The sequence below is a fragment of the Leptinotarsa decemlineata genome, unplaced genomic scaffold (assembly GCF_025532065.1).
Source record: "Leptinotarsa decemlineata unplaced genomic scaffold, Ldec_3_MD MMD2_tig00026340_RagTag_RagTag, whole genome shotgun sequence".
NCBI classification, from domain to species: domain Eukaryota; kingdom Metazoa; phylum Arthropoda; class Insecta; order Coleoptera; family Chrysomelidae; genus Leptinotarsa; species Leptinotarsa decemlineata.
This window is the reverse complement of record NW_027412694.1, coordinates 4,892,258-4,917,658: the sequence shown is the minus strand read 5'-3', so window position 1 is coordinate 4,917,658 and position 25,401 is coordinate 4,892,258. Positions and strand designations below refer to the sequence as shown.

Genomic DNA, 25,401 nt, shown 5'->3' with positions numbered 1-25,401 from the left:
AGTAGCATATATTTCAATTTGGTTTATTTAATCGAAGACTTTTCTATTTTCTGAATCTCAAAGATGATGTGAACTATACGAATTGTATTCATTTTGTGTTGTCTCACATTACTTTCATTAACTCAGAACATGTTATCAAAATTGATTATGGAATTACCTGATGATTTTGATTACTCAGAACGCCAATCCAACCGGCTCCGAGAAGGTAGCCGGTTGAGTTGCCGTTCTGATCTCGTTAATTCTTAGCTCGCCCGAAAATGAGGGTTTTCGTTCGTAAGAAGGCGATATCTGCTTAACGGAAAAAAATATTTCAACAGTTGTTTTCAATATTCTTCTCGAAATTGACTGATAATATTTTCAGAAATCGATACCAATGAGTTATCAGTACCAAACCGGACAATTTTCAAGAGGCGAATTGAATATAAATCTCTAGAAATATATGATAAGTGTCCATCAGGAATCACAGGCCAATTTGTGTATGCGTCTTCCTGTAATCAGTACTTAAATTGCTGGAAAGGAAGGGGAGTAGTCCAAAATTGCGCACCTGGAACCTTGTTCAACCCAAAGACGTTAGAGTGTGATTTTCCTGATAAAGTCGAGTGTGTAACAGGTTAGTGTATAATTTTAATATTCAAGCTATATGTATTGAGAATATATTTATTCTTATTAAGATGCTACCACTGATAATATCCTACAAATAGTAATATGTATATATCAGTTTCCTATACAAGTGAAGTATTCTTGAAGAAAAGCAAAAAAATTAAATTTTGTAAGTTATTATTCGCGACTTTCGAATGCGATAGGCTGAAATATGACGCACCCTCCATTTATTGTTGAATACTGTTATTTTTCGAAATACCATGCGTTTTTTCATTTCAATGTTACCTTCAGAAATCTATCGTCACGAATGCAACTTATGAAATGAAGATGGCAGCACAAAACCAGAGGTATCGAATCTGTCATCTGAGAAAGTGGTTCCATGACATTTGAATCAATGAGCCACATATTTCATTTATTAAACAATTATGTACTTGAATTTAAGAACCACCGGAAGACAGTTAATTCGGCCTATTTGGCATCGTCAGTACCGGGCAGGTGATCCTCGATTGAAGACAAAATGTGAATAACCAAGAAAAGTACCCAATAAAAATAACTGCTTAAACGCAAGCGAGACATAAGTGGAACCACTTATTATTGGTGTGACACCCAAGTCAGCTTGCCAAGTTTCTATGTCAGTGTTGGTGGTTTGAGCAATCAACCTGCGGTAGCAGAAATTGGGGAGTTATCCTGGAATGCCATCGGAAAATGAATCCACATGTTTATAGAAATGGTATGAAATCGGGAAAGATGGATGCAGTTAAGCTTATCTTTTGAATTTCATGGAATTATTTTCCAGCAGCTTGACTGCATTAACCATTCTCGATTTGAGATTGGGATGGTCGAGTTTTCCTTCGGACTAGAATCATCTACAGTTTCACTTGAATTCTTCAAGATCAAAAATAGCTTGAAGATATTTGAAGATATTTTAGTCCTTCGGACTAGATTTATCTACAGTTTTTACTTGAATTCTCCGAGATCAAAAATATTTGAAGATATTTCAAAGGTAACCTTGAAAAAACAGTTTGTTCCAGGGAATCCTCTCAACTCATGTTCGAAATGCAAAGATACAAAAATGTTATTAGAGTTCAAATGGTGAGAGCCACCGGGACTGGTTCAGTGATTCGTCTTGTCCTTGGCCATAAATAATGTGGTTTATGATGACAATGCAATAGCACAAAAAGAAATGACTAGAATATCGGAAATCGTTAAAGGATGATCATATTTTTTCAAATTAATTCAATATAAATGTTTTCCCGGGCAAAACTATATTCTTCAATTGTGAGCTTACTTTCCTTCAAAGATGATTGGTTATTCCAAGGGCAGAAACGAAATTGAAATATCCTCTGAAGATAGTTTCAATTTCCGTCATTCAATAGTACTTTCACTAAAATACTCTTCCCTAGAAAGTCTGGTTCAAAGAAATACAAAAAAAATGCCATGTGTTTGGGGTTTGTTGTGTAATTTGACTGAGAAATTTTGGATATCAGGCTGACAAAAAAAGTCATCAGTAATTTCTTTCATAGGTTCCACGGTTATACATTTCCCGAAAATTGGGAATGGGTCTGGCTGAAGCACTGATTGCAGTTTGGTCTCTGATACTGAACGATTTATCCAGTGTTCATATGAAAGTCACATTGATCAATCAACTTTTGTTGCTACATAAAATTGAGCCAACTATGTTTGCCATCATAAGGTCACAAAGGTTGCGATCGGAGACCAAAGGATTTATCATGAATTTGACAAAAGTTGGCTTCTTCTGTAAAAACACTGTGAGTCAGTGCATTGAATCAAGTCAATTGTTGTGGCTTCATGAACTCAATCCGCGCATTCAGATTGTTTGTACTTATAGAATGTTGTGAATTTTTTATCAGTGTCGTGAACGGGAGTTGAAACGGATACTTCATTAACTTCGTTAGTATGTTGAGAAGGAGTTATTTAGCCAGGCCGATGAGAACTATATACATAAAAACAAAGTTTCACGAAGAAAAGCAGTGGGTGTATTTCTGATTTAGAAGGCCCTGTCGCCCAGTTGAGTGAAGGCCTGACGATTTACGTAAAAGATGAATATTTTGTTAATCAAACATCTCAGTCAGGAAAGGGTGCACAGGGCCAGGACGACAGATGTCATGGACCTTTATTTCCTAACACTCTCAGTTTTGAATCGTTCGTTTTCCTGACGAACTTCAGTTGAAAGGGTAAAGGAAAATTTTCAATCTGATTTACATGAAGACAACTATGCTGCATCCAATACCATTGCGACCATCAACAATAGGCTGATCGTTGTCGGTGTGTACTCGATTTATCTCATTTCTGATAAGAGTTGGTTGATGGGGCCTCTTCCTCTTAGTTCAGGAAACGAGTACAGGGAAAGGGAAGGAGTTATCATTATAATACTCACGGCCGGCATCAAAGGAAAGTTCTTTCTTTCAGATTCGCTAAGACGGAATCTATTGGAAATGGTTAGGTTTAGAGAAACTACGAGATATTATTTGACGTTAATGAACAAAATATACAAATATTTGAAATTTTCGAAAAGGTATATTGATAATATCTAGTTCGGTCATTATTTGCTATATAATTATTCGATTACTTTTTCTACAGGTCCCAGTCACAATACTTTGGCAAATTTACGTGTTCCAAAATCCGTACAACAGGCGAACTGTCCAGAAGGGTTCAGTGGACTTATACCTAACTACACCGATTGTTCAAAATTTATAAGTTGTAGTAATGGCCAGCCATTTCCGATGGACTGTCCACCAGGAACTCTTTTCGACATCAATAAAAATATATGCGATCATCCTGAAAAATGTACCTGTTTCAACGGACATCCTGGTTCAGATCACATAATTCGATTGAATCAGCAACAACAGGAACAAAATCGAGGTGAGTTCCAGCAAATCTATTCCATTTGATTAAGTTACTTTGATCATTTTGAGAGTGGTAGTATTCCTTTTTATTTTTCTTTATGTCTCCAGGTTTATACAAATAAACATAGAAATGCGTCAGATGTGTCATAAAAATACGCATTACAAAGGTTCTTATGATAAAAAAACATTCAAATAAATAACAATAAAAAAGAAGGAAGAGCGAATTGTTCACACATACAGATTGAAATGCATATTAAAAACTACATTGGATATAACAAAAGTATGCTGTTAAATCGATTAGTGTAGGTTAAAGTACTCCTTAATAGAATGAGTAAAAACAATTTTGCCTCATTTTTGAATGAATTCAGACTTGTGAGGTTTCTAATGTCGATAGGGAGATTATTATATAATTTTATTGACATAATGTGAGGACCTCTTGGAACAATAGATGAGTGATGACGTGGAATCGAGAGTATCTGATTTTCGCGAAGATTATATCCTGTAGCTCGACTCGATAGATCGTCTGCGTTACGTTTTCCTAAATATTATCAGAGAATCATTATTATTTAAAAACAATAAAGATTTTTGAAGAAAAGTTTTTAAAAGCCCCTTGTAATTTATAGTTTTATTTCAAAACAATTTACATATTTCTTGTCGTTCTACTCTTCTACCCTAAGAAGTAACTTAAATCAATTCTTTTAAATCAATTCCATGACATTGATTTCAAACAATTGCATTTTTGAATAATCTCCTTTATTACAATTATCACAGCTATGTAACAAAATTCATTGTTTTTATATTTAATTATTTTTTTACATAATCTACTCCTAGACGATTTTCTTGTCAATGTACATTTGGAAATATTGTAGTTCCAACTTTGTGCAGTCAAACAAGATATACAAATTATTATTACTGTAACATAATCTTATACAGCATCTTTTTTTGAAATCTAGTGACAAGGAAATCTTTTGATCCAATACTAGCAAATACATACTCAGTAAAGAGGAGCCATGTCTTCCGTTGGAACTAAACCTACTGTTAGCTATGCTACGAGTTTTGTCCGTTTTTATAAGTATATTTTGAACTGATATCTCAGTATATACTCATTCAAATCAATCGAAATAAGCGCCATTTGAATCAGTGAATTCTTGCCAACGCAGCACAAGTCGTAAATCTGAAATTCCGAAATTTGCGTGATCGGGATTCGATAAAGTCGATGAAGCTCGTTTTTGCCTGGTCCTGATTGGCGAAGGTTCTACCGCTCAGAAAGTTGTAGAATTTCTTGAAAAGATTGTAGTCGGTTGGAAAAAATCTGGAGAGTATTTTCGGGCGGTGATTTGTGAATCTTGCGGACGGGCGTTATCTTGAAGCAGGATCGGACCTCTTCTGTTGAACAGTGCCGGCTGCTGCTGACGCCATTTCCGGTACATTTCGTCGATTTCCTCACTAAAAGAATCTACTGTGATGGTTTGGCCCGGTTGCAGATAGTCATAGTTATTCACACCAGCCGCTGACCACTATACAGTAGCCATGGTCTTTTTTGGGTGGGTTTTCGCCTTTGGGAAGTGCCTGAGTGCCATCACACGTGACGATCTGTTCCAAAAAAGAACAAATTTCAAAACGTGACAATGTCTGTCGATCGTTCAAATCATAGGGCATCCACTTTCCGAGCTCTTTGAATTTTCCAATACGTTTCAAACCATCAAAAACCGCATGGGAGATAACGCCCAGTTCTTCCGCCATCCCACTATCGTTTGTGATGGGTCAGTCTCCACCAGGGTCCTCAACCAAGTTCTTGGTTCGGCGCACCAATTTCTTGGTTCGTCACCCCCTACACTCAATGGAGGGGAATGTGAATAACGGTTCGCCATTTCACTAGTTTCATTCCAGCAGTTGGGATGAGTTCTTCGAAGATTACAGCTATTATTGTTGTATTATATGAGTTTGGGGGTTTTACAAGAAAGAAGAAGAAAATATCGCAATGGATCAGGCAGTGGATTCATGTGAGAGAAGTGGTTTCACCTCAATCTCTAATATCATCGTGGGGAGAACAGTGCGAAAGATTACACCAATTATTCAATAATGACATCCTACATATCAAAACAACTCACATGATAAAGTCGATATCGGCCGAACATCGTCTCGTTTCAACACTTCGCTACCTAGCTACCGGAAGAAACTTGGAGGACTTGAAATTTTCGTGCGCCATATCACCACAAGCACTGGAGAAAATGGCGAACAACCAGGTTCCTATGTGTGTAGGCCGCTCAAAATACTAAATACTTGAAATTGTCTGTTGCCCATCATTTTCTGAGTAATTAGTATGGATTCGAATGGTTCATTTTGAATATTTCTTAATACGTTTGAATGACATTAAACATTTTTTGGAACATTTTTGAACATCAATAATAAATTTATTCCATTATTTATTTTGATTTTGTCGTTCCGGTAGATGACTTATTACAATTCGAGTTATTTTACAGATTTCATTGAATTCTTCCTTTACAAGTATAATATTCAATGAATAAATTGAATTACAAATTTCATTTGTCAGTTTAAAATGAAAGTACCAATTTAATGTGGAAAAAACATATGAAAAATTATAATTGGGAGTTAATTCCATAGTTTTCTAATATTATTCATTTACTAAAGATAGTACAATCATTTATTTCGGGTAAAAATGAGAGTTGGTAAAAGTAGTCAGATTTTATTGATATTTCTTTCATTCTTGAGTGAGAAGTGGTAAAAATTGAAACTGGAACGCCATTGCTTTCAAAAAAAGTAACACATTATAGTTCGGTCAATTTAGACATTTAAAGCTTCCTAAATTCCCACCAAGCTGAGAATCAGTAAGATTGTTTTAAAGTGTGATTAAAAATAAAATTTGAAAATTCCGTCTTTCCTCTGTATTGAAAAAATTTTATTCGAAGTCAAAGGTCAAAAAAATGAGTTTTTCGCGATTTTCAGCAGAACGGTGAGTTTTATCATAAAAATATTCCAGAAAAAAATTGTAAAGCCACCGTTTTTGAGATATAACGATTCAAAAAGTTTTAAAAGTTGTAATCGTCATAATATGAACACTTTTCCACGCCACTTATGAAGTAGTGTACTTAGCGCGTTTTTTTAACGTGGTTTCCCCAGTAGGCCTATTCCACGGGGCAGTTGTGCTCCTGTTTAATTTGAAACTATTGCAAAATAATGGATATTAGCAGAGATTGAAAAGATAAAAGCAATTTAAGTTAAAACAAAGTAGTGAAATTTAATCGTACAAGTCGTGCCTTTAAAATTCTTCTTCTTGTTCTCTTGTTCTTGTTCGTCTTGTTCTTCTTCTTGTTCTTGTTCTTTCTGTTCTCCTTCATCTTCATCCTGAGTACATGTAAACATCGCATGTTGCCTCGTTGGAATCAAACGGATCCTTCACTGTTGGTGATTCAATATTAGAGCACGACTGGCCTTGACAATGTGTACATGCCAGAGAACAAAAAAGTTCGGCTTTTTTGCAACCATATTTAGCACTGCACCCCTTTTTGCAGTTGCAAAAATTATGTTTAGCAGTTTTTCTGGCGCAGGTGGAATAGAAGTTTGGACTGGTTCTAAGAAATTGTTAACTAACTTCCAACCCCAATATGTAGGGTCTAGCTAATAACCAAGCCACACTTGAACTTGGTAATATACCCGAAAAAGATATTGATGAGCAGCAACTGAGATTGGAGAAAGACGAGGTGATTATATTTGTTTTTTACTTTTTGGTATTTTTAACGAAACATGCATATCTATACTTATCTAAGCAGATAATTTTTTTAGGAGCTCCGTACATAGAAAGAAGAAATAAAATGCCATTAGTGATAATTTCTTGTCGAGTTAAATTAATATTTTTAAAAACTTCAGCACATTGAACTAAATTTTGTTTTTCACACATTTTGATAATTGTTATTTTACCCTTCCTGTGGAATGCAGATGTCGTATCACAGCCAGTTATTGCGTATAAAAATAGAACATGATTTTGACACTTTGCAAAAGTAGATAAACTTTTTGATTAATATATTTCCGATTGATGTTGAGCTTTACCTGGTTTTAAGAAGAAAATAGTTTTTTCAGTTGGAGTTCGAGCAGTTAGTAATACGAGTAATTATAGGAGGTATGAGGCTCTAGCCACGCACACAATTGAACAGTGGACAGATGCTGTTTCAAGGTTACTATGGCGTATAAATGAATGGACTGGATTTCATTTTACCTGATATTATTATAGTTATAACTTATGTATATTTTATATTATAAGTGTGAGTTACAATGACCGATAGAAAAATATTTCAACATATATTACAGCTACAGAGATATATATATATATATATATATATATATATATATATATATATATATATATATATATATATATATATATATATATATATATATATATATACGTGGCGTACTCATGCATATTATGACGATTACAATCGTTATATCTCGAAAACGGTGGCTCGTAGAAAAAAAAGTAATCGTAGATAATTTTATGATCTACAAATTTTGTCTTCAGCATTTTTATGATAAAACTCACCATTTTGCTGAAAATCGCGAAAAACTAATTTTTTTACTTTTCCCCTTACAGGGGAAAGATGGGGAACTTTCAAATTCAATTTTAATCATATTTTCAACAATCCTACTGATTTTTAGCTTGGTGGGAATTTAGGTAGCTTTACTCTTATTCTCTGGTCTAATTTGACCGGACTATTACGGTATCAGGGTCTGTAATGTTCGATTCGTCAACCGCAAATAAAATCATATATATATATATATATATATATATATATATATATATATATATATATATATATATATATATATATATATATATATATATATATATATATATATATATATATATATATATATATATATATATATATATATATATATATATATATATATATATATATATATATATCATCACCTTGTATCGGGTAATGTTTGTTTTTTTGTATACTAAACATATTACGATATAAAATGATACATAATTCACATGCATATAGCTGCAGATGACGACATATTTATAGGACTTTCTGTGGATACAGTCACAATGAGGAAAAATAAACAACAATATAAGTGTTTTCAATAAAAATATGATAGAAATGACCAATACTTCATGGAAATCCAGTATAACGTGTTAAAAAAAAACTTCAATGTCAGATTTTCTCTTGACAGTTTACAACACCGCGATACGTGTTTCGCATCTTCAGGCATCACAATACTGTGAGTACGTAGGGTGTTTTTGGCTACCACCAACGCCAACATGATACGTCTATGTGCTGTCGTAAATGTAACATAGCAATAGATATTCCAGGTATATTTCATGAATATACATTTAAGGATATTGTATTATGCTATGAATATGCCATGGATATATATATATATATATATCTTCTGGAGAATAATCCCTGGAAGTGCTCCTGGCGAAATATTTGGTTTCAACGTTTCAACCAATATTAAAAATAAAAAATCTAATTCAAAATATTTATTCACTGAATAAAATATTCCTGAATACTGTCATATTACAAATATTAGAAATGTATTCAAATTAGGATGTTCCTACTCTCAAACAAATGTATACTAAAAAATATACTAAAGTAACAACTCTGTGAATTCATCAGCACTAATTAAAAAATAATAAATATATCATTTCATTGAAAAAGAAAAAGTGTATTACATCAAGAAATAGGTTAGTTAGGTTTCTCACTTCGAAAAATAAACCCACAAATGAAGTATTTAAAATGAGTGGTATGATGGGTTCTTCAATGAATTTCACTTACTTAAAGTTATTCAAACTTTGCTCACCAGAATAGTTTTCCTTATATTTGTCCAACAATGCATCAGCCAGTGTTTCAATAGTAATACCTGGAACAAAATATACATTAACGTTCATTATCACTATTTGAAAGTAGCACAATAAAACTGGAATAAAAATCAAATAGATATTTTTCGCATAGGTTACTCATGAACATTTACAACATTTTATGACTTGGAGAGCAACTTGCATTGTCTTGTTGAAAAGTAATCATTACGTTTCCAGTTCCTTGGCGCACCTGCCTATACCAGGTATCACTCTGTTTCCTTTTGGGCAAATTGATACTATCTTGAAAACGAGTGATCAAAATTATGAAAACAAATGATACAAAAGAATGTGTCATTCACTTACTTTTCTCTATTGAAGATACACAGCTGAAATCACTCTAGTTCAAACATGTACTTAGTCAAACCAACAAATCCCACACACCAACTCTCCTCGAACCTAAAATGAGGTATAGTAGGTTAATCACCATGACTTTACTATCGATACTATTGCATTTTACTTACTTTTCTTGAAGACTGAATAGATGCAACTCTCCTGTTTGAAGATCCAAAATCAAACTATTCGCTGTACTGCAAATTGGACAACCCCAAATTATAAATGGTACACTGAACGTGACAGAATTATACTTTGATAATAACACCAACACATCATGCATTACACACGCGAACCTGCCACGTCAACCGCCATGTTGAATCAAATGTCGAATTTAACGCAAACGCAAATGTACCATGCATTAATAAGGGACAGCCGCTTTCACAGAGCTTATTCGACTGTCGCGCGCTACACTTCAATTGACCAATGAGAAACGTTTACTCCAATTATTCACTTCCCCATTTCTCTGTTTCCAGGATTTTTCGCTTTGTAATTAAATAATTTCAAATACAAAAAGACAAATAGGATGAGAATTAACCAATTTATTGATGCAATTGGTTCATTTATTGGCCCATTCAAATTTTTTTGTAGTTTCCAACAGTTGCTGTTGGAGCAATTCATCCAGAATCTTTGCGTTGAGTTCAAAAACTGGTTAACACTATCAGGGTTATATACATTAGGTTATGCATTCGATTAAGATCTTCAAATATTTTTGTTTTTAAAAATATTGAATTATTTGAATACGTTATTATAAGATAATTCAAAATTCCATTGTATAGAATATTCCAAAATATACCGTGGGGATATATTCTAAGAATATACCATATGGTATATTCGATCGACAATATTCTTAGAATATTCAAGGGAGAATAATCCATTTATAGACATTCTATGCACATTCTTTCGGGAATAATCCTGCCATATTCATTCAAGCATATTCTATGAATATTCTAAAGGCATGTATATATTCCAAGAATATTCTATGAATATTTGGAATATATACGTCCGTTTTATGATATACAGGGAATATTCCATGAATATCTAGTGCTGTGTGGGATATAGCTGTCAGACTGTTTTGTTTTGAGGCGGTAGTTCTGTACATAAAACATTAGGTTTTTCACAAAATGATCAGAGAATATCCACAGTTCATATTTTCTCTTAGAACAAATATGTTATCATTCGTTTCTATAGACAGTGTTTTTTGTTGGTTTGACACGATCTGGAGGTTCAACATGAAAATGACAAACAACATAAAATAAATTAACATTGAGAAGTCATTCAAGAGAAGCTTTAGCAGTTTTTTCAACAGTTTGGACCGACTTTCAAAAAATGTATTCATCAGTCCTTCATCAAACTCTTTTTCATTCTCCATTATATTTGAAATAACTTCCTGGTGTTTGTCATAGAAGGACTGGCTCAGTTTGTTATTATTTTTTAAGTTGTCCAAATATTTGAATTATGTGCTTTTGTATGAAGAGCTTCCAGATTTTCTCTTTTGATTACGAGGTATATCCTTTTCTTCAGATACTTCTCTCAGATGGGGTGTATCCCCTCCTCTGGGAGTTTTTTTATGAAGTTAAATCAGAAGTGACTGCCGTCAACCCTGATTGAAGTTCATCACCCAAAGAAGAATGAAATATAAAAATAACTAATTCTTCATCTATTAATAGATATTTGATTTATACAGCTCTTCATTCATTTGTTCAAGAAAAATTCTTTCATTTTCAGTAACACAATTTTTTCGCATTCATTTTATCCGACTGAAAATTATCCAATAAATACTTCCATCATTAATTTCTATATCGATTATAAACTTTCATCTTAATATTTTAAAACTTGTCTGCTGTTTGTTTGTCAGTTTCTTCACAACAATTCTCATGCATAGTTTGGACTAAGTGGAAAAATATATCCTTAGCCCTGAATTTCTTCTCGTCTAGATGGGTTATGATTTGCCTCTCTCCGATCAACATGGGAAGGAAGCGGGTCTCATCTCTAACTAAAACAAAAATACATTTTTATTTTCGAATACACCTGCAATGATAATACTTAATAAAAATTAAAAAGAACAAATATCGAATTCTACAGACCTTCAATAATATTGTATGATGCAGTATTTATGTACACGAGTCAACAACTCCCTCTTCTTTCAGTATTTGCTGACTAGCTAAGAACAAAACTTGGGAATTATCTTTGGGTGATCAGCAGAACGGAATAGTACTCTTATAACACAAGTTATTCCAATATTTCGATAAAATTTATCATCATCTTCAGGGAAAACCTACAAAATTTGTATGATGGTGATACAATATAAAATTTATTATTATGAAAGGTCACAACTAACTGTTAGTGAGGATGGCCGTGCCGAAAAGAATGTTACATTTAAACAATTGAAACATGTCAATACTATAAACATATCATTAAATTAAAAGAGGTTGACTCCTCACTGGATACAAAGAAGAATATAGAATTAAAATTAACTAAGAATCGTTATTTGTTTTAAAATTATGGATTACCGGTAAAAGACATGTGGTTGAAGAACAAAGAGAGAGACACAAAACAATTGACAATGTATCTGATCACACTTGCACCAGAATAGTTCCCTTTTGTTCCATAGTTTTATTATCTACAAACAAACACACCTTTTCAAACTGAATTACATGACAGATGACATTGTCAATTGTTTTATGTCTCTCTCTTTGTTCTTCAACCACATGGCTTTCACCGGTAATCCATAATTTTAAACAAATAACGATTTTTAGTAAATTTTAATTCAATATTCTTCTTCGCATCCAGTGAGGAGTCGACCTCTTTCAATTCAATGACTTGTTTATTGTATTGACGTGTTTCAATTGTTTAAATGTAACATTCTTTTCGATACGGCCAACCTCACTAACAGTAAATGTGACCTTTCATCTTAATAATTTTCATATTGTATCACCATCATACAAATTTGGCTTTTCTCTGAAGATGATAATAAATTTTATTGAAATATTGGAATAACTTGTGTTATAAGAGTACATTTCCGTATATACCGGGTGTCCCAGAGCTTTTAGGCCAGCAGATATCTCAGTTACCTGCAGAACAAAAATTAAAACAAAAATATGTATCATAGGAGAACACAAGCACTTTCATGCAGCATAGAAAAATCCACCCCCTGGTAAACAACCCCCAAGAAACCACCCCTAACTTTTGTTTTTCAAATGGCACGCCCATGTTTGTTTTGGTTCAACTTACAGTCTTTTTCATTTCTCGGTCAATGATGTATCATGGTAGGTAGAATGACATGCAGAATCATAGAAAATAAAAACACAAATGAAATATTAATGTTTAAGATCATCTGTATTTTGATACATGATACTACAGAAAATGTTCAAAATGTTGGCCAGCACTTGCCACACATGCTTCAAGTCGCCGAATCAGCGCGCGAGTACAGGAAGCCCTAATCATTTCCGGAGTAACGGTATGACAAGCCTCTAAAATTTTTTGGGTTAAATCGTCAATATTCATTGGTTGTGTTTCGAAGGCAACTCGCTTCAGATATCCCCACAGGAAAAAGTCCAGTGGCGTGAGATCTGGAGAACGTGCAGGCCATCGCACAGGTCTACTATTTCCAATCCAACGGTATCGAAAAGTATCATTGAGGAATGTAGTAACTACATTATGGTTATGTGCAGGAGCACCATCTTGTTGCCATTAAGAAATGTAAATATCTTGGAAAAAATGGGGCCCGATGAGTCGTCCATTATGTAAACCACACCACACGTTCACACCCCACATTGTTTGGAAATTGGTTTCTTTAATCCAGTGAGGGTTGTCCTGTGACCAATAGTGCATGTTATGTCGATTAACAGTACCATTATTATGGAAGCGGGATTCGTCACTCCACAAGATTTGATTGAGGATGTTTGGATTGTCATGGACTAAAAATTGAATGTGAGCAATGAATGCCGTTCGTCTTTCGAAATCGGTAGGTCTGAGTCCTTGGTGTAAATGAATTTTGAAGGGATGATACTTGTACTGTTTGAAAATTCTTTGCACAGATGACTTACTGATCCCAATTTCTACCGCCAATGCACGAACCGAAATATGAGGATGTGCTTCGGCGTAGGCCAACACATTTATGCAATTTTCCTCAGTTCGCACGGGCGTAGGATGTACTTGATCTGTTTTTCCTGGAAATGATGCCGTTCGCATAGTATTTTCTACATACGAAAACGTATTACGACCTGGTTGTCGACGATCAGGAAAGCGCTGCCCATACAGCCTCTCCGCAGCACGTTTATTCTTTCGGCATTCACCAAAAATTAAAAGCATATCAACGTATTCGTTGGGAGTGAAGGTAAAAGGCATTTTGATATACAACAACAATATCACGACTGATGGCAATGTGTCATCCAGATATCAGAGGAATGAAAGGAAGCACAAAAAGTTCTAACATTTTATCGCCTCTTTTTCTGCGTAGCGTCCACTTTTTCTGGTGTCTACAATGCAGAACAATTCGATCAGTCCAGTTAATAGTACCCACTAACGTATTCAATTTTCTCGAACAATTATGATATATCGTTGGTTGAGAAATAACAAGAGCTGTCAGTTAAACGACAAACAACATGGGGTTGCCATTTGAAAAACAAAAGTTAGGGGTGGTTTCGCAGGGGTTGCTCGCGAGGGGGTGGATTTTGCTCTGCTACATGAAAGTGCTGGTGGTCTTCTATGATATACATATTTTTTTTCAATTTTTTTCTGCAGGTGACTGAGATATATATATATATATATATATATATATATATATATATATATATATATATAAACTATTGGATAGTGGGGTATTGCAGCAAGTAAATGAGTACACTTTTAAGTTAGTCCAAGCTGTCGGAAAATTTTATTTCCATCATCAGGGATATATATATATATATATATATATATATATATATATATATATATATATATATATATATATATATATATATATATATATATATATATATATTGAAAATAATAAATTCAAAAAGCTTTTTCTAGAAATGGTTCACTTAAGTAAACATAATAATAATTTAAACAAATAATCAGAAATACAAAATTTAAGTCAAATTTACAATTATATTTAAACTTTTGATGAATAAAATTGAACAAATAATTTCAATATCATATTACTAATAATTTTTCACTTACACTTACATTTAAATCTCACTGTATGTGTTAATATTATAATAATCACATTTTCTCTGGTGCTGTAACAAAATTTTCAATGCAAATTTTGCATTTGACTTTTCGTTTTATGTTTGGATTTATATGCCTTTTTTTATATTTTATACTAACTTTGGTGAGTTTTTGTAACATATCTATTGCTGAATAATGTTCACATGATCTTTATTTTGTAGATATTCTTGATAAAGGAGAAAAATATATATATATAGATATATGTTAACTCGAAGATTCTCACGGATAAAGTATGATGAGCTGTTTTCTCGGGTTTCGCTCCATGTTCTGTGTATTTTATCCCCATAAGGATTATTTTCACAACGTTTCGGCAAAGTCTCATTTGCCACCTTCTGATGATGTCTGGTTTTTCCAACCAGACTTGGTTGAAAAAACCAGACATTACCAAACAAACCTTCAATTTTGAAAAAACAGACACAACTCATTATTACATTACAATTTCAATATTAACAGTATTTTCTGATTATTAATAAACACTAACTAGGGCGGTAAGGATGCTCAATCACGGTGAATAAAATTTTTAAGTAGGTCTTGACAAACAAAATGCATGCTATGGTAGTGTCAAGTTGTTGATTTACTTGTCAAATTTTTAACAGTTATTGTTGCAATAATGTTGTCTCTTCAGGAAAGAATATAAATATTTTTAATATGTGGTGAGAATACACCATACCGGCAAGTAGTTAACATTTTTAATGAACGGCATCCAGGAAAAAATGTTCAACATACTACTGTGAATAAATGTTGACCTTACAAGCCAAGCCAACGACCAAATAATTGGGCCATTTTTCTTCAGGGAAAATTTATCATCCGTCGGTTATCTCAACCTTTTGAATGATAAGGTTAGTGAAGTTTTAGATAATATGCCTTTAAATATCAAATGCGATCTATGGTATCAGCTTGATGGCGCACCGATACATCACACGGTTGCTGTAAAACAGTCCCTCCAACAAATGTTCAGAGGCAAAGTTATTGGACGTAACCGGGAACATTATTGGCCACCTACATCACCCGACTTGACGCCTTTAGACTTTTCCTTGTGGGGTTACCTGAAACAAAAACTGTACCGAAGTAGACCTTTTACTGACACACAACATCTGGAAAATACCATTCGCGAGTGATGTGCAAATATAAATCCCCGATTTTTTGAAAATGCAGTCACAGATGTCAGTAGAAGGTCCATAATTTGTATTGAACGTAGAGGACGACATACTGAAATGTAGGCTTCAAGTGTTTGACAACCTCATTTAGATCAATTAGTAATTTTTTGTACCCATTTGTATTTTCTATAATATTATTGTTGTTTAAAATTCATAATAATAATAATAGTTCCATCGAAATTATTTGCATTTTTTTTAGTAGCCTCTGCTTTTTCGAAATCAAAGGTTTGTTTAAGAAAATAGCCAAGTGATTGAAACTTCGCACCAGTCATGTTAAAATTTTTATAGCAAGTTTTTAATTTCTCTCTAAAAATGTCCGTATAAGTAAAAATGTATCAGAAGAGTTAAACTCCATGATGAGTTTGTTATATATACATGAATTGATGACAATTAACCGAACTTGTTTTTTAAAATAAAGGGGATATCTGTCAAAAATAAGCAAAACGTTAACTTTATCCTAGTTTCATGAAATTTGGCATATGGATATGAAATTGCCGTAGACACAACTTTATCAAGTAACTTTTTGTTAAATTTGATCTAGAAATGCACTTTTTATTAAAAAAAAAAGTTGAATTTGACAAACACTGAACGTCAGTGGGTCGCAGTTGGCCGCATCATTTTAGGTTAAATTTAAATCACAAACAAATTTCAATATTGAATTCTATAAAAAGGATTTGAAGCTTTATATCTTCTATTAATTATCTGCGAGCGATTTCGACAGTTGGTAGTACTGTCATCTTCTGGACTCCACAAACTTTTGAGGAGTGCCAGAAGATGAGGAATATATATATATATATATATATATATATATATATATATATATATATATATATATATATATATATATATATATATATATATATATACAGTGTCACCGATAAAGTCCGCATCAAATGGGAAACTTTTTTATTTATCGTGAAATTTGATTTTGGCAGTAGATTTTGCTTAAGAAATGATGTCAAATGGCGTCTACAAAATAGGTCACGTGATTTCCTCAACCTGTCAAAATTGACATTTGAAAAAGAAACATTGAAAAATGACATTATTCTTCGAAATATCCAAAAATATCAAAGGATAAAAACATTTCCTTTTGTAATTTTATACCCACACACCAAGTTTCAAACCCATAATAAGTATTTTATATTTTCACTATTTTTCCCCACTCCTGCTTTTTCTACTTATCAAAATTTAAGCACACCTGTACTAAATCATTTATTTTAACTAAACTCGTCACCGAATTTCTTTTTTTGTAATATAACAATATTTTAAGAGCCTCTTTGATGTTAAAAACAAATTTTGAAAAATAAAAGTTGTCAAACTTAATGCAAAGTTCATCTAGTTTCAACGGGACTTTCAAAACTATACAGTACTTGAGCTTTTTAATGAGCAAATGGCCTCACAATATGAATTAGAACAAAACGGAACATTAGGAAACATCATTTCGTGATTCTTGAAGCCCATTCAATAAAAGAAAAAAACTCATAGTATTTACATTTACCTACTCCGCTAACAACACTAATTTAAAAAAACTGGGTAGGCTGTGAAAAAATATGAAACTACATAATGTGTTTTAGAAATCGTCACTGTCACTGAATAAATTAATGCCCGTTAGTTCAATGTAATGTATGAAAATTAAAATAATATGTTATCTTTACAAGAAAAAATTGAAATTGTGCTAATTTGTGGTGAAAACACATTGCATCGACAAGTGGCTGATATTTTTAACGCAAGACATCCTAGTAGACATGTACAGCAATCCACTCTAAGTAGGATTTTAAAAAAATTGAAACTGACTGGTTCAGTTGAAAATACTTTTAAAAAACGTCATAATCCATCACGCAATAATGATGAGGTTCAGTTGGCTGTCTGCCTGGATGTTATCGAACAGGGAAAATCAAGTATTACCAATATTGTAGATAGAACTGGCGTTAAAAGAGAAAGCGTAAGAGCAATTTTACATAAAAATAAATTCAAACCCTACAAACCCAAATTTATAAATACCTTAAAGGAAAGAGATTTCGATGTTCGACTAGATTTCTGTTTCTGGTACCAAGGAGAAGTAGAATTAAACAGAAAATTTCCTTACAAAATCCTATAGACCGACGAAGCTACCTTCACATCGAACGGCGTAGTCAGTTCCCAGAATTGTAGGTGGTGGGCTCAGGAAAATCCTCATTTTGTGATAGAATGTCGGGACCAATATTCATTTAAAACAAATGTGTGGTGCGGTGTTTTAAATAATCAGGTAACGGGACCATTCTTTTTAGACACAATTTAACTTCTCAGGATTATTTGCAATTTCTAAATACTGAGATCAGTGATATAGTGGACAATATGCCGGTTGAAATAAAACACAGTCTGTGGTATAAATGTGACGGGGCTCCTATTCATAGTTCAAGAAAAGTCAAAGAGAAACTATTAGAAATGTTTAGGGGCAAAGTTATTGGGCGAAATATGGAGCAAATATGGCCGCCTAGGTCGCCAGATTTAACCCCACTAGATTTTTTTTGTGGGGTTACTTAAAACAAATCGTTTATAAACAAAGACCTTTTCGTGACGTGAATCACCTAGAAACTGTTATTAGAAACTCTATTTTAAACATAAACCCTGTGAGTATCAGCAACTCAATAAAAGATGTATCAAGAAGGACAATTATCTGCATAGAACGCAATGGAAGACATACAGAAATGTAGTATATTTAATGTCGTGAGTCTTTTTTTCGTGTTTTTTTGCTATTAGGTATAGGTACATGTTTATTTTCAGTTCCTTTTGATTAAGATTAAATTCCACTGTATTTTTTGTTAAAAAAACAATAAACACTTTAAGATATTGTTTCCTAATGTTCCGTTTTGTTCTAATTCATATTGTGAGGCCATTTTCTCATTAAAAAACTCAAGTACTGTATAGTTTGGAAAGCCCCGTTGAAATTAGATGAACTCTGCATCAAGTTTGACAACTTTTATTTTTCAAAATTTGTTTTTAACATCAAAGAGGCTCTTAAAATATTATTATATTACAAAAAAAGAAATTCGGTGACGAGTTCAGTTAAAATAAATGATTTAGTACAGGTGTGCTTAAATTTTGATAAGTAGAAAAAGCAGGAATGCGGAAAAATAGTGAAAATATAAAATACTTATTATGGGTTTGAAACTTGGTGTGTCGGTATAAAATTACAAAAGAAAATGTTTTTATCCTTTGATATTTTTGGATATTTTGAAGAATAATGTCATTTTTCGATGTTTTTTTTTTGAATGTCAATTTTGACAGGTTAAGGAAATCACGTGACCTATTTTGTAGACGCCATTTGACATCATTTCTTAAGCAAAATCTACTGCCAAAATCAAATTTCACAAAAAACGATAAATAAAAAAGTTTCCCATTTGATGCGGACTTTATCGGTAACACTGTATACATTGAATATATTTATAGGTCAATATCACCAGACAATCCAGGGACATAGTGGTCGGTGCCCTAATATTGGCAGTACCTGCACCCAGGGTATTTCAACTCAGAACCAGTTTGATTCCTCCTACAGTGGTACCCAAGATCCCAATAAACAACATGGATTCAACCGCAACTCGTCATTTCAGCAAAGCGGTACACCACTTTTTCCTTTCAATGGGCAAAACCAGGGTTCAGGTCAGGGAACGACTTTCATCATCACTCATGGTCAAAGGGGTTGTAATCCTCAATATGAAAATTGTGGTCAACAAACTGAACAAAGACAAAGTACTGTATACGGTCAGTCAGTTCAGAATTTGGGACATGACCAAATTCAAGGTCAGAATAAACTCAACACTCAGTCACAACTTAATTCTGGCGGTTCAGGAACTTCACATCGACTCAATACTAATATTGGTTATAATATTGTAACTGATCGGAATTGCAATCCTTCAGCAAAAAATTGTGTACAAAACACAAGACAAACTCAAGGTTCTAATCAAGGATATGGACAAAGCTCTGTTTTCACTCACAGTGCTGGTCAAAACTGTGATCCATCTGACAAAAATTGTGAGCAAACAGTTAGACAAGGTCAAGTTCCGTCTACCCCTCGAACTATCAGTAATATCTATAGAACGGTACAAATTTGTAATCCCTTCACACAGAATTGCCATCAAGGGCAGAGGACCTTCACTGACCAGAATTCCATTCACACTTCTTTCCAGAATTGTAACCCTTCAACTCAGAACTGTGGACGAAACCAAATTGCTTCTAATTCTCAAAGCTATGGTTCACCTAGTGATCAAACGACAAATCAGTTTTTCATTCAAAATTGTGATCCATCGAAACAGAATTGTGTAGTCCCAAGTCGTAGTTCACCTGATGCTCAAACTGTAAATCATTCGTCTAGGCAGGATTCACTCAGAGGAATAACTCCGACACGCAACTACGATACTGGGCAGAAATGTAATCCTTTCTTACAAAACTGTGGTGAAAATACTGGATACGGTTCTACTCAGATTGATTCTGGTGGTACTACAACACAAGAACAAAGCACTATTCGCACTGGTAGTCGTGAACAGAATTGCAACACTCCAAGTAATTCCTGTGATCAGAATAATCCATCAAATCAGTATCAAAACAATTTTCAAACAAATCAACAATTTTTTTGTGATCCCCGGACTCAGTTCTGTGGGAAAAATATTGAGCAATCTCGAATAACTCCCAATAGTCTGACATCTCAAAATCCTAGGCCACCAGTAAAAGGTACAGTACAGTTTAATTGTGATCTCTCTGCCCCAAATTGTGGACATGATTCTGGAAATCAAGAAATAAAAATCACTGGTCAAGGAACTGACCCAAATCAAGGCCAATCAAGACCAAATGTTCATTCTGGTACCCAAAATTATAATGCAATCTGCAACATAAATGACAATAACTGTCAACGGGGTCATACGATAGTGACAAGACGTACTACACCTAAATGTCCAGATGGTTTTCAAGGTTTGACCAAACATCCCTTTGATTGCAAAAAATTTCTAAATTGTGCCAACGGTCAAACTTTTGTTCAGGATTGTGCGCCTGGTACTTTGTTCAATCCTTCACTTGGGAATTGTGACTTTCCATATAATGTTGATTGCAAAATTTCGGAAAGTCCTAACATAGAGAGTGATACGAGTTATGGAGTGGACTGGAATACGGAATACGAAGGAAATGTACAGGAAGTTGGTCCGAATGGTGAGTACATGAAAAACTATTTATTTTCTCAGACTTTGTTAACTGAGTTGAAAGTAATGTTCTACTTTCAGTTATCATTTCAATAATCAATAATTCTGGAAATTCAGTTCTGGTATGAGAAGCTTCCATTATTTACAAAGAACTTAAAAGTTCTATTTCATCATATTTGACCTCATGACCTTCATCATTGCTCAACTGATTAGATAATGGATAAATAACGCAATCCTTACAGCTTTCATTCATATTTATGAATAAGTGGAATATCATTTTCATTTTGTATTTGGAAATAAAAGCATGTTGTGCCTTATTAGGGCCTGGCAAGAGGTTTTCTATTGAAGAGGGATTGTGGAATAGCAGGATGAGTACTTCATCAACAATATCACGTGATATTGTGATGAACATGATATAGTGCGTGCGAGAACGTAAGCGCGATACAACTGAAACTATAGAGTGATTCATGTCGAAGATTCTCGAAATTGTATCAAATTATAGATGGTCGAAAGGGTGTTCATCTTTTCATTTTCATCTTGGCGACTTGACTGCATCAACTTTTCTCTGCACTCAAAGAACAAAGAAGTGATAAACTAAGGACACGTTTTTCTGGCTATTGACTACATTAACACGGTGCAGCCAAGTGCAAAGATGGAAAATACTTGGTTGCCTGAAACAGAAAACAACAAATATGCAAGAAGTAACATAAGCCACACCAATACAAATTTTTAATCGAATTTATCTCAGCTGCAGATGACCACTAGGACCACGTTACTGGTAGGTGACAAGGAGGCTCAGGGGTGAAGGTCCTAGGGGTGAGGTGGAGTCCCAAGGGGGCACATGCTCTTTGAATCTCTCCGATACTCATTCAATCCTTTTCTGCATCGATTACGTCACACATTTTTCTCTCACACTCACTAAAGTCTTTCCGAAACACACCTACCTTGATTTGAAGGTGGTTGACAATATTTAGTGGTGTATTTCATGAGTTCGGACTTCCATTGTCTAATATAATATAAATTGATTTAAAATCCCTTGAAAAAAATAAAAAGATTAACCAAAAATAACAATTTTATTAAAACAAAAAACTGAAATTACAAGGAAATAACATACAAGCTACAACCAGAAAATATAAAATTGAAATACTAATAAAAGCTGAAAATTAAAAAAAATATTAACGAAAATGAAAAATAAAAATTAAAAATTAAAACATTCCAAACCAAGTTACGTCACGACGTTTCGATTGTTGGTATCCACAATTTCATTTTTTTCAGGGATCAATTTATATTATATTAGACAATGTCCGAACTGATGAAATACACCTACCTTGAGTTAGGTTCCGATCGGATGTCATGAAAATTGCAAAAAAATTTGCGCCATGAGGAATTTTGCGTTAGGAGTCGCTTTGTCCATCTACTTACATCTGCAGCTGGTTCCAGTTAGAAGACCTAACATTCTTAGGAACAACTATCTCGTATATTTGATATAAATAAAAAATTGGAGAACTTGTGAACATTACACTCGAAAAAGAGGCGAACGATAGTAAAATAGTTCTGGCTATTGGGCTCATCGTCATGGTGCAGCCAAATGCGAAGATAGACAACAACTGGTTGCCCAAAACAGAAACAACAAATATGCACGGAATCATCTACGGAACCCAGTTGTACATATGCGGTTTGAATAGTTAGAAGACCACCACGGAGGCAGCTATCCTGCATGACACCCGGATCCGAAATATGTTGAGGATCTTGAAGAGTGTATTTGATAGATTATAACAATTCAGTACACAGAAAAAACTGGAGTCCAATTCAGATATTATTAGAAGACGCAAAAACAAACAAAAAACCGTGTGAAACATCTTCAATGATGAAATAGGTAGGAGCAAAGGCAAAACAAATATTAGTTTGAAAATCGATGACGTAAATGTTGATCAAGTGAAAGAGATAGCAGTGATTTTTGCTTCTCATAACTCCAATATAACGAAGCAAAAACCAGACAAAAAATTTGGTCGAAGTAAATCAACAGAAAGTACACTGCCTACAAAAAATATCAGCAATAGTTTCTATTTCTGTATTTCTACTATGTTAGTGGTCAAAAATTGATTTCAACCATTTCCAAACTGGAAAACAAAAACAGCGTTGGCAATGATAAAATGTGTGTGAAAATACTAAAAACTCTAAAAGAAACTATCGCTGAACCCCTTTCGTATCTAAATATTCGACACAGGTGTATTTCCGCCCCACTTAAAAATGGGTAGAGTGATACCCATTCATAAAAAACGAACGTACTTCACTGGACAACTGCCATTTTCTTTGATCTCTGGTGTGCATTTGTAAACCTACAAATAAGTTTCATTCCAAATAAACTTAAAGAAATGGAATGAGAGGAAAAATTCTTCACGGAAAGAAGTCATAGCTTACCGAAAGAAAGGTCTATGTACAAATAAAAAATTAATGTTCTGAAACCTACTTCGTGGATATCGGGGTTTCGCATGGGTCAGTGTTGGGACCACTACTCTTCTTAATATAATGCATATTGTCATCTTGAGAAGCCAACTATGCCAACTAAGAGAAGCACATGTTTTAAATATTTAGAAGCCCAAGCATTACTCACAGAAAACAACTAACATGACCACGTAGACAGCTGAATGACATCTGGGTCCGGAATATAGGTACCATAAGATGTTAAAGGGTGTATTTGGTCTTAATAAAAAGATAAGAACTCACGAAAATTGCAAACTTGGCGCGGTGCAGCCAATTGCAAAGATGGGCAACCCTGGTTGTCGAAAATAGCAAATATGCACGGAGTTATCAACATTGATGTTGAGTTTTCAGTGTGAAACTACAGATATCCACCTAGCTCATGTTGGTGACTCCATGCCTTTGTGTGATTTCCTGTTTTCGGCCACCAGGTGTTGGCCTTCTTTGGACTTGGCTGCACCGCACCGTTGAGACCAACAGATAGAAAAACGAGACCACATGATTTCAGAAAAGCCCACTTTGAAGTGAAATAGGTACAACTTTCAAAAATCCAGTTCATCCATGTTTTTCAGTAAAAGAGGTTATATTTTTGTGCATGACAGTTACCATTAAACAATCATACATGCACACATAGGGATTGAATGAATAATTCATAGTATTATTTTTTCAGGGAATATCAGATTAGTTACAGAAAAACCAGACAATTCTGATCGAGGGAACACATATGAGCAGAACACCATTACCGACACTAATATTGGTAAAATAGGATTTGTGAGCAGACCTAGCCACCCATCATCAACGATCAAACCAAATAATCAGTATCTTGATCAGAGCCTTAACAAATTTACAGATTATGTTGATGTTTTTGACCCCAAAGAACAAGCTAACTTGGGCTACTCATCAACTACCCAAAGAAGCGCATGGCCACCACCTTTTCCAAAAAGTGTACCTGAGGTGGATTATGTTTTCGATTATGAAGATGGAGAATCCGTCACCCTAGACCCTGATGATGTTTATTATGCTAGAGAAAAAAAAGGAACAGACTGTGATGACGGAGATTTCCATTGCTCGGCAGACTTTTGTATATCACAAACGATGGTGTGTGATGGACATAGGGTAAGCCAAATTCCACTACGTTTCGATTCTGGAAGAATCCTCAGACCAAAGTTGTAATATAGTTATAATGGTTATGATCAAAATATTTTTTTCTGCTGTTACGGCATTTGGCTTAGCCGTTACTCCTCTCTAGTAGATTTAGGAAGAATAATTTTCACCAGTGGTCTTCTGTATGTTCCTGTTTCCTTAATGCCAACCACTCTAACTTCTCAATCTCCTCTTGGATCACTTTAACAATTCTTACTAAATTGGCTAGTTATTTCGATAAAGCTAGTTATTCGTTATACATCGATATGACGACTTCACTCTCCCGAATATATTTTGAATCTGTGTACCTCTTAGCCCTTTTTATTGAAGTGGGAAGGTATTCTAACTCCCATCACAATTTAAAATTCTTTTCATGACCTGGTGATGAATGAAATATTTTACAGTTTTTTGAAGTTCAAGTAATTTCATTTAGAATATTCATTTATTCTCTAAATGCATAGTCTGGTTCTTCTTTACACCAAATCATTTCAGCTCTCTCTATTTCTTGTTGAACTAAGTTATTTTTTCTATAATTGTTATTACCAGAA

At 33.9% G+C, this 25,401-nt stretch overlaps 1 protein-coding gene and 1 long non-coding RNA gene across 2 annotated transcripts in view; one reads left to right on the top strand and one right to left on the bottom strand.

Moving 5' to 3' along the window:
* Positions 1-25,401, top strand: part of LOC111505872 (uncharacterized) — a 135,458-nt gene that overhangs the window by 27,480 nt on the left and 82,577 nt on the right. Inside the window, exons 3-6 of the mRNA XM_074183399.1 lie at positions 362-610; positions 3,202-3,483; positions 19,491-21,239; positions 24,381-24,826. Coding sequence (XP_074039500.1) covers positions 362-610; positions 3,202-3,483; positions 19,491-21,239; positions 24,381-24,826 — 2,726 coding nt within the window. The remainder of the gene's footprint in view (positions 1-361; positions 611-3,201; positions 3,484-19,490; positions 21,240-24,380; positions 24,827-25,401) is intronic.
* LOC141485935 (uncharacterized) lies at positions 8,948-10,228 on the bottom strand. The gene is made up of 3 exons (XR_012467541.1): positions 9,819-10,228; positions 9,661-9,753; positions 8,948-9,359 (listed from the first exon to the last, which is right to left on the bottom strand). It is a non-coding gene; the product is annotated as an uncharacterized lncRNA (long non-coding RNA).